Here is a 10,823-nt window from a genome sequence, read left to right as displayed (position 1 = left end):
GCCTACTATTTGCTGCTATCTGGGGCTCACATCTCGCCAGGAAATGGGGCATGACCACTCAAAGGGGTTGCTTGCTGCTGGTATGTATAAGGGGAGATAGCCTGCCCAGGCCCCTGCCCTGCTTTCTGCAGTAGGGCTCAGCAGCACGGAGCCTTATGAGAAACAGATGCTGTGCGGTGACCCAACTTCACCCTGGTCAGTGAGCTGGGGGCAAGGACGCTGCAGGGTTAAGTTCTCCCTGAAGGAAAGCATGGCTCCCGGAGGAAAATTAACTTAAATGTCTTATAGCTACTGCCATCTAGCAGCTGTGTCCGGGCCAGCTCTTTATATAGCTGCCTGGGGAGCTTTGCCACAGCTCAGCCTGCTCTTGCTGGCGCTGCACATGGGGGGGGGCACCCCCTTGCTTTCACCTCTGCCTGGAGCTCATTTAACTTAGCTGATGCAGCTCTGGCTTTCCCGGCTCCTGCTGGGCTCTGCCAGCCCCAGGCGGCCTCACCTCACTCCTGTGGGGATGGACGTGAGCGGGTGTTTCCGTAACAGTAAAACGCACTGAAGGATCCCGTTCTGTAGCTGGGTGCAGGTCGGCGGCGAGCGCCACCTGACCTTCAGCCGCAGGGCGAGCCCCAGAAGCAGCAGGTCGCACCTGTGCCTGCCCTTCTGACTGTTACTTGCGACATCAGCAGAAGAGCCTGAGTGCCCCAGGACTCTGGGCTAGAGCTCTGTGTCACACCACCACAGAGTGGCAGAACAGCACAGCTCTGCACACCCACCCCTGGAAAGGGACGGAACTGCCGCTAATGCCGGGAGAATGGGGTCTCTTGCACAGGCCGATTGCACCCAGAACTGGCGAGCCCGTCCTTGTGGAGCAGGGAGAGCAGGTAGCCGCAGCGAGGGCTACAGGGGAGCCCCTGGGCTCAGAAGGCAGGCGCGCTTCCCAGACATGAGTCAGACATAGCTCCCGTAGAGGAAGCCGGGTGTTTATTGTATGGTGAGAGATGGAGACAGGCTCTTTGGTGTCACATTAGAAAAGGGGAGGGGGCGCAAGGGAGCTCTCGTGGAAAACACGAGCAGCCCGCCCAGCAGAGGGCTATAGTACAGAGGCACAATCCAATATGAACAGGTAACCACACCGCCGGGGCGTGGGGCCCCCGCGCAGCCAGCCACACGGGGGTTCCTGCTGGTCCGCCCCCAGCCCGGCCACTCTGACCGGGACAGTCCAGAGTCCTGCAGAGCCCCTTGTGGTGCTCAGACATGGCCAGACTCACCAGGGCCGCCACACAGAGTCCGCTGTAAGTGAGGGCCCCCCGGCAGGGCCCCCCGAGCCAGCCCCACTGCCGGGATACAGCGGGACCATGGCTCCGCCAGGCGCAAAGGTGTTGGGGATGAGGAAGGCGAACTGGCCGTCCGAGGCTGGCACCAGCTGGAAGCCGCCATACACCTTGGTGGCCTCCCCCGCCGGACTCCCCAGCTTGCAAGGCATGCCGCTGAGTGGCACCACCCCACCACCGGGTGGTGCTGCGCCTGCAGGGATCTGCACCAGTGGCTGCCCGAAGGAGGCATGTGGAGCCCCGGCTGCTGGCAGCGGTGGTGGCTGTGCTGGGTAGTTCATGGCGTTGATCTGGGTCATGCAGCTTGCCAGGTGCCCCAGGAGTCGGGTGCGCACCTCCGTATTCACCCCCTCGCAGGTGGAGAGGAAGCGGGTCACTTCATTCATGCACTCGCTGAAGCCGGCCCGGTACTTGCCCAGCACCGTGGGGTCTGTGCTGAGAGCAGCTGCAAAGCAAGGAGGTATGTGGATCAGTACCCGCGGGGCAAGGCATGCCCCCTGCCCGGGCACAGGCAGGCCCCTCCCTACCCCCAGCTCGCCCTGCCCCACCCCGTCCCAACCTTGTAACCTGCACCCCCCATACGCAGGCAGAACCCTCTCCGCAGGGCTAGCCTGGGCTTCGCTCCCACCCCAGGCACACACCCCTGCTCCCGCACAGGCCCAGGCTCCCAGTGGTGCGCTCTGTCCAGCTGCCCAAGCCAGCCGTGCGCAGCGGGGACCGGACCTGCAACCTGCCTCCAACTCACACAGCAGGGATCAGACCGGACCTGCATCCCCCCTCCCCCTGGAGCAGGGACAGGGCCGGACCCAACCTGCATCCCCCCCACAGCGGGGACCGGACCCTCCCTCCCCCCAAAACAGGGACCGGACCTGCATCCCCCCTCCCCCTGGCCGAGCCCGGCACTCACCCGTCATCTGGGCGCGCTGCAGGCTGCGGAGATGCTTAACGGTCATCTCCAGGATATCGGCCTTCTCCAGCTTGGAGTGCCGCGAGCTCTGCGGAGAGACGGGCCGTGAGACAGCGGCCAGGGCCCCTGCCCCCGGGGCACCGGAGCTCCCCCGCCAGCCCGGGCACCGGAGCTGCCCCCGCCCCCGCCCCCCGGGGCACCGGAGCTGCCCCCGCCAGCCCGGGCACCGGAGCTGCCCCCGCCCCCGCCCCCCGGGCACCGGAGCTGCCCCCGCCCCCACTCACATCCTTCTTCAGCGCGTCCAGGATGAGCGCCTTGAGCTGGCCCAGGCTCTCGTTGATCCGCGCCCGCCGCCTCTTCTCCATGATGGGCTTCGAGGACTGCAAAGCAAAGAGGCGGGAGCAGGTGAGCCGGGGCGGCCGGAGCCGGGGCAGCCCGCCTCGCCCGCCGGCGGCGTTACCTTGCGGTGCTCCGAGGCCGTGCGCGGCTTGTCGGGCGCGGCGTGCAGGCCGGCCGGGGCGGCCGCCACCGGCGAGGAGTTTTTCTCCATCACGTCTGCGGGCATTTTCCTGTGGGCCCGGCAGCGGCCGGCTCTCCCGCGGCGCACGGGCTCCAGCCCCAGCCCCAGCCCCAGCCCCAGCCCCAGCCCCAGCCCCAGCCGTCGGGTCGGGTCGGGTCGGGTCGGGTCGGGTCGGTCCGGGCGCGGCGGCGCTGGCTGCCGGCGACCGAGTGCCCCGCGTCCCTGGCCGCCGCTATTTATAGCCGGGGCTGCACGCGAACGGCTCGTGTGAAACTTCCCAAACTTTCTTTCCCACAGTAACTTTCAGCCAATAGGAGCCAGGGACACGCGGCCCCGCTCGTGGACGGCGCCCACCCATTGGCTGCCGGGCCCAGCGACCGGCGGCCAATGGCACACGCCTGGGCCCGGGGCACCGGAGGCTACAGTGTCAATCAAAGGCGTTTAACCCTTTCCGTGCCCGGCTGGGGCTGCTCCCCGGGGGCCCGTCCCTCGCGCTGCGGTGGCAGAGCGGCGCTGGGCGCTGCCTCCGGCCCGGGGCCAGATCCATAGGCGAGTTAATTAGCGAGCCGGGCTCCACCGGCAGTGGGTGTCCCCGGCGGGGCCGTGGTCCGCGCCGCGCTCAGAGCTGCCCGCGGGGGGCGCAGGGCCGGGCCGGGGGGACAAGGCCCTTATGGAGCCGCCGGACGGGCCCTGGCCGTGCGCCAGCCCCGGGCGGCGGAAGAGCCGCCGGGACCAGACCGCGGGAAGGGGCGGAGCAGCCGCCGCCCCCCAGCTCGGGAGACAAGCGACAGGTGAGGGGGTCCCCCTCCGCCGGCTCGGGGGCCGGTTCCCAGGCCCTGGCGCACGGCCGGCCGCCCTCGCTGCCCCGCGCACGGGGTGATGCTCCCCGGCTGGCCGGGCCGGGCCGGCGTCTCCCTCTCCCGCACATACTGCGCTGCCGCGGTGCGCCCGCGCTGCCCGGGGCCCAGGCGCGCGCCGCTGGGGAGGTGCAAAGCGCGTGTGGGGGCGGGGCGGGGCGGGGCGGGGGCCCCCCAGGGGCTCTGCCCGGACACCGAACGCGCCTGGTAGCAGGGCCGGGCCCGGAGCGAACCCGACGCACCCGGCCGGGGCGGAGGCCAGGGCTGCCCAGGCTCAGCGCGGCTCGGGCAATGCTCCGCACCCCCGGCGAACGCAGCCGGAGGATCAGACCCCCCGCTGCGCTTTGGGGCTCCGGACGCAGCCCCGGTCCGGCCCCCGCAGGTCGCGGCTGGTCCCGGGCTCGACGTGCGTCTGTGCCCCACGACTGGCCGTGTCCCTCCGCTCGCCCGGCCGGGCCCGGCCCCTGGGCCGCCTCCTTCGGGGCCGGAGCTGGAGGGCCAGACTCCCAGCGCTACTGGCGCGGGCGGCAGACCCGCAGCGGCCGGGAAGGGGCGGGGAGCGGCCCCTTTAAGGAGCCGCGGGCGGACAGGAGCCGCGGGCTGGCGCCGCAGCACGTGCCAGGATGTTTTATTGCCGCCGCGGCGGAGCTCGGCCGGCTGGCGGGGCGCTGGGCGGCTTCCCGGGGCAGAGAGCAGCTGCCGCCGCCGAGCCTGGGAAAACCACTCCCCCTGCGCGCCGCCCGGCCTCTTGGCGAGCGCGTCGGGCCGGCGGGGGGCGGCCAGCCCGGCTCCGTGCGCCCCCTGCCCGGCTCTCCCCGCCCGGCTCCGTGCGCCCCCTGCCCGGCTCCCCCCGCCCGGCTCCGTGCGCCCCCTGCCCGGCTCCCCCCGCCCGGCTCTCCCCGCCCGGCTCCGTGCGCCCCCGCGCTCCCTGCTTGGATGTCCCGGCAGTGCGCCCTCCGCGGCTGCGGGAGTGGGGTCCCGCGCCGGCCCAATCCCTCCTCAACTCCCCCGAGCGGGCCGGGCAGGGCAGGGCGCTCGCTGGGCTCTGCTGGGGTCCGGGGAGCCCTCTGCGCGCCGCGCCCTCCCCTGAACAAGGCGGCAGCGGAGCACCAGCGCTGCCGTAGAGCGCCCAGGGGCAGCCCCGGCCCCGCCGCACCCCGCCTGGCCGCTTGCCTGGCCTGCTGCAGCCGGGGCGCGGCGGGCGGCCGCTGGCAGGAGCCGCGGGGCGGCGCCGAGGCAGCTGCTGCCGCGGGGCGGACACGTGGCGAGCGGCCGGCCTGGTGTGGTCCCCGCGCTTTCCCGGCGCGGCCTCGGGAGGCAGCCACAGCCGGCCCCGCTGGAAGCAAGGGAGGTCTCCTCCCCCGTGCGTGGGCCTGGCTGGCCCGGGCGCTCCGTGGGCTCTGCGGGGAGGCGGTTCCCCTGCTGCGCCGCGCGGGGCCCTGTGTTGCCTGCGCGCGTGGGGGCGGGGGAGGGGGTATTGAGAGCCATTGGACCAAACTGTAAACCTGCTATATCAGGGAACCCACCTCCAGCCAGGGGGTGCTGCAGCCTCCCCCCCACGCAGGGCGTACGGGGCTGGCCTGTGTGCTGGGGGAAGGGCGCAAAAGAAGGTGTTCGGCCCCCCAAGACCCCTTCCAGGGCCAGCGTCTGCCAAACCTCCCTGAGGGCGCGTCTTGGACACTGGGGCCTCCAACCCCTCATGCCAGGGGGCTCGTTTTAAAAAGCTGAGCATGTTGGGCCCTGTGAGGGGGCCAAGCACCGCACAGAATCGGGTAACTGGATCGTGGTCCCGACAGAGGGAGGGGCAGGGCTCTGACACCAAAGCCAGGCCCCCAGACCAGCTCCTGTGCAGCAGGAAACTGGGCTGTTTGCTGGCGTCTGCCTAGGGACTGTCCACAAATTCTCACTTTTCAGGTGATTTGGGTGTCGGGGTGGCCTGCAAGGGTACAGGAGGGTGTCGTTCTGTGCCTTGCAATACTCATCCCTGGGAGAAGTGAGTGCAGAGGAGGGGAGCAGCCAGCCGTTTCCACTGTTGAAAATGAGGTTTGAGCTTCCGAGTGTCTGTCCTGAGGCCAGTCTGTGGGAAACCTCTTCACAGGCTGCAGGCAGGCTGGGCCCTGCCAGGGCTTCAGTCGTTAAAGAACAATGCAGCTTCTGTCATGTGGAGTGACAGGCGCACGTGTGTGCACCCCTTGGCCCCCAGTGGGGAATGGCCGAGGCCTTGGTACCCGTGGCAAAAAGGTCACCTGAATGCTGGCCTGTCTGGGGAAAGGTTTCTGAGCAGGCGAGTCCAGGAGGGCTTCACTTGTGTGTGTGTGTGTGTGTGTGTGTGTGTGTGTGTGTGTGTGTGTGTGTGTGTGTGTGTGTGTGTGTGTGTGTGTGTGAGAGAGAGAGAGAGAGAGAGAGAGAGGGGTGTGTGTGTGTGTGAGAGACAGAGAGAGAGGGTGGGTGAAGTGATTTGAGACCAGGACATCAGTGCCACACAGACTTCTCACTTGCCATTACTCCAGTGAGTTGAGGATTTACACGGGTGCAACTCAGAGGAGAACTGGGCCTTGCCTGGTCGGTGCGAGAGGGGCTGTTAATGCTGAGAGGGAGACATGGACCCTTTGGTGTGGCACGCGGGAGAACTTGCTCTCCTGACAGACGGTGGTGAATAAGGCCAATCCCCACCCTGCATTTTCTGTCACAAACTCCTGCTCATTTTGGTGGCCTTGCTAGGCATAGGTCTTTGAATGTTTACTTTGCAGTCATAAAACAAGCAAAGGCAGAGACACACTCCTTCTCTCCCTCATCTTTGACTGGGCTTCTGTCCCTTGGCAGTACCGAGATCTGGCTGGGACACTGGAGGGTTAGTTTAAAAAAGTTGCTGAAGGACTTGCCTTTTTTTCCCCCTCCGCTTGACTGACTTTCTCACACTCTGATTCCCATCGTCTGCCAGCTAAGCCTGAGTCACCCTGCCAAGGGCTACACTTGGCCTATTCAAAGGATTTTTTTTAAGTACACACAGCAATGTTTTTCCTGCTCCTCCAGTACCTGATCTGCACCTGTACAGGGCCAATCCCACAAGTATCACCTGATCTTGTCTTTTCAGAGAGCGTGAGAAAAATAAAGTTCAGGAAAGAAGAGACATGTTTACAGATGTCACCAGTGCAAAAACTGTGATCCATGTGTAGACACTGGTGTACATAGCCAGCACAGCTAAAAGGAAGCGTCATGTTTTAAACTACAGAAAAGTGCAAACCTAGATTTTCATTTTGATCCTTGCTTCAGTGAGAGGCTTTTCATTTAAAAACAAATAAGAATCCACCACTGTATTAAGTTTAATTCTAGATGAGCAATATTTGACATAAGCTTCACTTCATTACCCTTTGACAGATTAATAAAGGAAAGATCAAGAGGCCGAACCAGAGGAATAACTGCAACTAATTCTTTTCTTTCTAGTCCTTACGGAGATGTCCCATATGACTGAATAACCATTGATCCCTTCAGTGTGGAATTTAATTAGGCTATAGAACTCTACAGTGGGGGGAAATTTCTCCTTTTATAGGATTATTTGAAAATTCTGTAGAAAAAACACTTTTTATTCTATATATTTAGAGTGCAGTTTCTATATAACTCAGTTTTATGTTTATAGGACTTTATTTTTCATAAGGATGAAGAATAACTTACTCCATTGCATTTCCAGTTGTGTCTGGGGAGGTGTATGCACTGGTGTAAATGACTTGGCTCAAGGCCTTCACCCATCTTGCACTGTGCAGTGCCTGATGTGTAATAATTATGACCACAGATAAGTGAGGCTGGATACTGTTTCACTGAGTAAATGCTCTTCTTGTTAGGCAGCATGTGATTTGCATGTTTCAGGACAAACTCGACTGCTCCAGGAGTGAATTGAGGAGGGGCAGAACTCAGGGAATCAGCACATCCTGGAGTTGCAGGAGACCTTAACTTAGGCTGTGTTCGCCCGGCTGCTTACACTGCTGTGGGGTGCTGACCCTCCTGAGGAAAGGTGGGCTAACGCAGGAAGCCACCTGCTGAAGTGTGGAGGGAGAAGGGGAGATTGCTGGCTCTGGGCGTAGACCCTTTGAGCAAGGAGCTGAGGACAGAATAAGCTTCACCCTGGGCACTCTTATTTCTCGGGATCCAAACAAGAGACCTACAGAATCTAACCAGAACCTAGAAGACAAATGGCATTTAACAGCTTAGGCACGGAACTGGTAACTAACGCAGCCTTTCCCCTCTTGGTCACGGGCTGAAACCCTGCCCAGGTCATGATGGAACGCAGCTACAGTTCCAGGTGGGTATGTGGCTGAAGCGACGGTACTTCTGTCCTAGTGCACAGGGATCCACCCCGCAGCTGTCTCTGCTTGATGGTCTGTATGGGAAGGGATGGTTCATGCATGGCCATTTCCCACGTGATTGACATGCTGTGTCTGCACTGAGCAGTCACACAGCACATGGTGACGATGGTCAAAAGTTTTCTACCTAAAGTTCATAAGTCAATTGTAAAGGCAGTGATAGGTCTGTGAGAGCAGAGTCATCGAGTCCTAGGGCTGGAAGGGACCTCAGGAGGTCATTGACTCCAACCCCCTGCCCAAAGCAGGATCAAGCCCAACTAAGTTATCCCAGCCAGGACTTTGTCAAGCCGGGACGTAAAAACGTCTAGGGATGAAGATTCCACCACCTCTCTCTGTAACACATTCCAGTGCCTCACCACCCTCCTGCCCTGTAACCTGAGACCATTGCTCCTTGTTCTGTTATCCGTCACCACTGAGCCTGGGGGCTGGAGTCGATGACCTCCTGAGGTCTCTTCCAGCCCTAGGATTCTATGAGAGCAGCCTCTCTTCACCCTCTTTAGAGCCCCCTTCAGGAAGTTGAAGCTGCTATCGAATCCCCACTCACTATTCTCTTCTGTAGACTAAATAAGCCCAATCCCTCAGCCGCTACTTGTGGGTCATCTCCTCCAGCCCCCTCATCATTTTTGTTGCCCTCTGCTGGACCCTCTCCAATGCGTCCACACCCTTTCTGCAATGGGGGATTCCCTCTCCACCGCTCTGCTTTCAGACTGTGGCTCTGGGCACCCTGGTGGGTTGCTGCCCCTTCAACAATGGGGAACCTGTACTGGTGCTCCAGCCCCATGACTCCCCTCCCCCGTTGGAGGGTGGGAGATTGGCTGTGTGCACTGCTGTTCCCCTTCTTCCCCCAGTTGGGGGAACTGCAACAGGGAACCACTGGACTGGAGGCTTTTCCTCTGCTGCTCCCATTGGCCAAAATCATGGCCAGTAGGAGCAGGGGGGCAGTGCCTGGGAGAAGTGTGGGTAGCATGGAGCCACGTGCTCCCCCAGGGAGCTGCATGGGTAAGGGCCTTATCCATTGCCCAGACCCTGCACCCCCAGCCTGCTCCTGCACCCTACCTCCCACCCAGACCCCGCAGCCTGCTCCTGCACCCTACCTCCCACCCAGACCCCCCAGCCTGCTCCTGCACCCTACCTCCCACCTAGATCCCCAGCCTGCCCCTGCACCCTACCTCCCACCCAGAACCCCAGCCTGCTCCTGCACCCTACCTCCCACCTAGATCCCCAGCCTGCCCCTGCACCCTACCTCCCACCCAGACCCCCAGCCTGCTCCTGCACCCTACCTCCCACCCAGACCCCCAGCCTGCTCCTGCATCCTACCTCCCACCTAGATCCCCAGCCTGCTCCTGCATCCTACCTCCCACCTAGATCCCCAGCCTGCTCCTGCACCCTACCTCCCACCCAGACCCCCAGCCTGCCCCTGCACCCTACCTCCCACCCAGAACCCCAGCCTGCTCCTGCACCCTACCTCCCACCTAGATCCCCAGCCTGCCCCTGCACCCTACCTCCCACCCAGACCCCCAGCCTGCTCCTGCACCCTACCTCCCACCCAGACCCCCAGCCTGCTCCTGCATCCTACCTCCCACCTAGATCCCCAGCCTGCTCCTGCATCCTACCTCCCACCTAGATCCCCAGCCTGCTCCTGCACCCTACCTCCCACCCAGACCCCCAGCCTGCTCCTGCACCCTACCTCCCACCCAGACCCCCAGCCTGCTCCTGCACCCTACCTCCCTCCTAGATCCCCAGCCTGCTCCTGCACCCTACCTCCCACCCAGACCCCCAGCCTGCTCCTGCACCCTACCTCCCACCTAGATCCCCAGCCTGCTCCTGCATCCTACCTCCCTCCTAGATCCCCAGCCTGCTCCTGCACCCTACCTCCCTCCTAGATCCCCAGCCTGCTCCTGCACCCTACCTCCCACCTAGATCCCCAGCCTGCTGCTGCACCCTACCTCCCACCCAGACCCCCAGCCTGCTCCTGCACCCTACCTTCCACCCACACCCCCAGCCTGCTCCTGCACCCTAACTCTCACCCAGACCCCCAGCCTGCTCCTGCATCCACTCTCTGGCTCACCCCCTACCCCTGGTCCACTCCTGCACCCAACCTCCCTGCTAAATCCTGCACCCCCAGCCTCATTCTGGTCCCACAGCCCCCTCCCACACACTGAATCCCTCATTTTTGGACTCACACCAGAGTTTGGGACCCTCACAAAGTCTAGTAGTCCTGATCTCCCTGCAGAGTTACTCTGGCTTGGGGAAATCCTCCTTCATCCCCCAGCCAGGGGTTGGAGCCCCAGAGAAGCGAGGTGTCTCCAGCGGGGGCCACGGCAGCAAGGGTGGAGTTTAGTTTTGGTTTCTTTGTGTCTCACTTGCGTGTGGCCCCTGACTGTGTTCCTGTGGGTCAGTCAGTGGCCCCTGATCCGAAGAGGATCCCCATGCCTGCCTGAAATCTCTGACCCCCAGAAGCTGGGACTGGATGACAGATGATGGATCACTTTACAATTGCCCTGTTCTGCTCATTCCCTCTGGGGCACCTGGCACCAGCCACTGCCAGAAGACCGTACACTGGGCTGCCTGGATCCTTGCTCTGACCCAGTGTGGCCTCCGCTTTCACTGGGATGGCTACGACTGTTATTAATGCCCATGCGATTATCCAATCTTCTGCAATGAGTGCTTCAGTGTAGGCTTCTGCTGCTCTGGCCTGAGGCTGAAGTCGGGTCTGGGAATACGAGAGGCAATGACTGGCTGTTGCACTCTGGGGCATAGCTCAAATAGTTCCCTTTCTGACAGGAACAAGGCCTGGGAGCTGGAAGGTGCAGGGCAGAGCTCAGTCCCCCCAGAAAGCTGTGGGTGCAACAG

General features: G+C 63.0%; 1 protein-coding gene across 1 annotated transcript; it reads right to left on the bottom strand.

Annotated features, from left to right (window-relative positions):
- Positions 1-961: 961 nt before the first annotated feature.
- Positions 962-2,892, bottom strand: HES1 (hes family bHLH transcription factor 1). Its single transcript, XM_075004075.1, has 4 exons — positions 2,696-2,892; positions 2,520-2,615; positions 2,236-2,323; positions 962-1,773 (listed from the first exon to the last, which is right to left on the bottom strand). The coding sequence occupies exons 1-4, from the start codon at positions 2,798-2,800 to the stop codon at positions 1,262-1,264; spliced, it is 801 nt and encodes a 266-aa protein (XP_074860176.1). The 5' UTR covers positions 2,801-2,892; the 3' UTR covers positions 962-1,261.
- Between the last annotated feature and the right edge of the window lie 7,931 nt (positions 2,893-10,823).

The sequence above is a fragment of the Carettochelys insculpta genome, chromosome 10 (genome assembly GCF_033958435.1).
Source record: "Carettochelys insculpta isolate YL-2023 chromosome 10, ASM3395843v1, whole genome shotgun sequence".
NCBI lineage: Eukaryota > Metazoa > Chordata > Testudines > Carettochelyidae > Carettochelys > Carettochelys insculpta.
This window is presented reverse-complemented; position numbering and strand designations above follow the sequence as displayed.

What these genes read in the sequence shown, in the direction of transcription:
- HES1 (XM_075004075.1), bottom strand. Translation starts at nt 2,800, where the DNA reads ATGCCCGCAGACGTGATGGAGAAAAACTCCTCGCCGGTGGCGGCCGCC. An exon ending in CGGCCTCGGAGCACCGCAAG is followed by an intron (nt 2,616 to 2,695) that starts GTAACGCCGCCG and finishes TTTGCTTTGCAG; the next exon opens with TCCTCGAAGCCCATCATGGA. An exon ending in GCAGCGCGCCCAGATGACGG is followed by an intron (nt 1,774 to 2,235) that starts GTGAGTGCCGGG and finishes CTTGCTTTGCAG; the next exon opens with CTGCTCTCAGCACAGACCCC.